Source organism: Alosa alosa, chromosome 1 (assembly GCF_017589495.1).
Source record: "Alosa alosa isolate M-15738 ecotype Scorff River chromosome 1, AALO_Geno_1.1, whole genome shotgun sequence".
NCBI lineage: Eukaryota > Metazoa > Chordata > Actinopteri > Clupeiformes > Clupeidae > Alosa > Alosa alosa.
This window is the reverse complement of record NC_063189.1, coordinates 5791424-5793923: the sequence shown is the minus strand read 5'-3', so window position 1 is coordinate 5793923 and position 2500 is coordinate 5791424. Positions and strand designations below refer to the sequence as shown.

Sequence of the window (2500 nt, the reverse complement as noted above, 5' to 3'; positions counted from 1 at the left end):
TGGGTGTAGCGGGGGGAACACACACTGCTTTAACGATGATGGAGCTCGAGCACTTCATAGCTGTCAGATCAGAATGGGCTGCTGGCGGCACTAATGATGGTAATATATGGAGCTCTGAGCAGGCAAGCATGGATCTGTCTCACTTAAACGCCTCATTGAGATATTGCAGTATGAGAGAATTACTAAAGGACAGAGATGGAGGACAGCCCGAGGCTGAGGAGGAGATGGAGGAGAAGAGAAAAAAAAGGAGGAGATGGAGGAGAGAGAGAAAGAGGAGATGGAGGAGAAGAGAGATAGAGAGGAGGAGATGGAGAAAATGGAGAGGAGGAGATGGAGAAGAGAGAGAAAGAGGAGGAGATGGAGGAGAAAAGAGATAGAGGAGGAGATGGAGGAGAAGAGAGATAGAGAGGAGGAGATGGAGAAAGAGGAAAAGGAGGAGATGGAGGAGAAAAGAGATAGAGGAGGAGATGGAGGAGAAGAGAGATAGAGAGGAGGAGATGGAGGAGAAGAGAGATAGAGAGGAGGAGATGGAGGAGAAGAGAGAAAGAGGAGGAGATGGAGGAGAAAAGAGATAGAGGAGGAGATGGAGGAGAAAGAGAGAGAAAGAGGAGGAGATGGAAGAGAAGAGAGAGAAAGAGGAGGAGATGACAACAAAGTTATCGGGAGGCCTTTTAGTGGCAGTGCTCTGATGTACAAAGTTATCGCTTATCTGATGTAAGAGTTTTGATGCTGAACATGTCTCTGATGTAGAGTTTGTGATGCTAAACATAACGCTTCTGATGTAGAGTTTGTGATGCTGAACGTAACGCTCTGATGTAGAGTTTGTGATGCTGAACGTAACGCTCTGATGTAGAGTTTGTGATGCTGAACGTAATGCTCTGATGTAGAGTTTGTGATGCTGAACGTAACACTCTGATGTAGAGTTTGTGATGCTGAATTTAACTGCAACTGTAACTGTGTTTCTTTGTGTGTTGATCAGGTGACTGCGACTTTGAGCGGCCTTACTCCTCCTGTGGCTACAGTCAGGGACGGGACGATGACCTGGACTGGGAGCAGGCCAACACCCTGGACAAGCCACCCACAGACCAGTGGATGCCCAAAGGTGAGTCTGCGTTTGTGTGTGTGTGTGTGTGTGTGTGTGTGTGTGTGTGAGACCAGTGGATGCCCACAGGTGAGTCTGACCTCTGACCTTCCAACATTTTGTCACAACTTTCCTAGATTATTTGCTACTGAAGTGCATTCTTTCAGCACAATGTGATTTCGGCATGTGGTTATTTCTCTGGTGACACATCACAGTTGATATGCCTAGCTTATGTTAATTTGTCAATATGATTTCCATGTTTTGGGAAATTATAATAAATGTGCGTTTTTGTGTGTCAAACTATATAAAATATAGTTTTATGTATATATGTTTCTTGTAGTTTGGCAGTCATCCTTTTTGCAAGCACAGAATAAGGCTAACTAGCATGCTAGCTTTCGAAGCCAGTAACATAGGCAAAACATTAGCTAACCCACTGGCTAAACAGCTGACTACTTGAATTACTTGGCTTACCAACATAAACTGAGGAATCAGCAACTTTTCACGATCACTTTTAACTCACTTTTAACCCAGATGTAGTATACTAAAGGCTTTTTCAGAAAAGATAAATGTAAATGCACAAAGCCATAAGTAACACTTTAAATGCCGCACTGTTTTCAGAAGTGCCAGCAATCTAGATCATTGTTGACGATTTTTGTAGGGCCACAGCGTATTCTATGTTATAGCTAGGGACACATACTATGGCTCGTTTGAAAGGTGAGACTTTAAGCTCTCAGTGGGTACAAACTGTTTATTTCTACATGCCTCTGTTTCTGAGAAATCCCAAACTAAACAGTGGATAGTTTCCATCAATTTGTTTTTTCTAGAAATGGAGATATAGAGTCTTTTATGAAATATGCACTGTTTGAGCCTGTCACTCTTCAGACACTTACATTTCTGAAGAAATGTAGAAAGGTGGACTCATCCAGCGAAAACGCACCTGCTGCAATATCTTTTTCTTTAACTTTTTCATTTTCCACTTCAGCACCTGAGAAAATAAATGGCCTGGTTTTGACCTGACGTGCATGCGTCACTGATTCGTCCCAAAGCGGCAACCATCAAAAGCCGAGTTATGATAAAATGTCCAGATAAAATGTCATAGAGTTCCCAAAATCGTACATAAGGTGTGTTAGAGTGTCTATTTTTTAAAAAAAAAAAAAAAAACAATATTGCGTTTTTGGCCCTCCGCGCATGGGAACAACAAATGCAATATTGCGTTTTTGGCACTTAAAGTGTTTTAATCTCCGTAGTTCCATCAGTCAACTAATAAGCAACTCTGTGACAGTTCATTCAGAACTTCAAATGATATGCAAGTACAATATATTCAGAAGCTGTAACTTCTTCATAGATGTGGAAATGTTCAAATGTAATTGATATTCTAGAGAACACGTCACAATAGCAAATTCCCCAAAACTGTGGAGT

At 41.9% G+C, this 2500-nt stretch overlaps 1 protein-coding gene across 1 annotated transcript in view; it reads left to right on the top strand.

Moving 5' to 3' along the window:
* LOC125299147 (receptor-type tyrosine-protein phosphatase mu-like) overlaps positions 1-2500 on the top strand; it is a 171775-nt gene that overhangs the window by 34054 nt on the left and 135221 nt on the right. Inside the window, 1 exon segment of the mRNA XM_048250301.1 lies at positions 980-1102. Within this exon segment, the coding sequence (XP_048106258.1) occupies positions 980-1102 (123 nt within the window).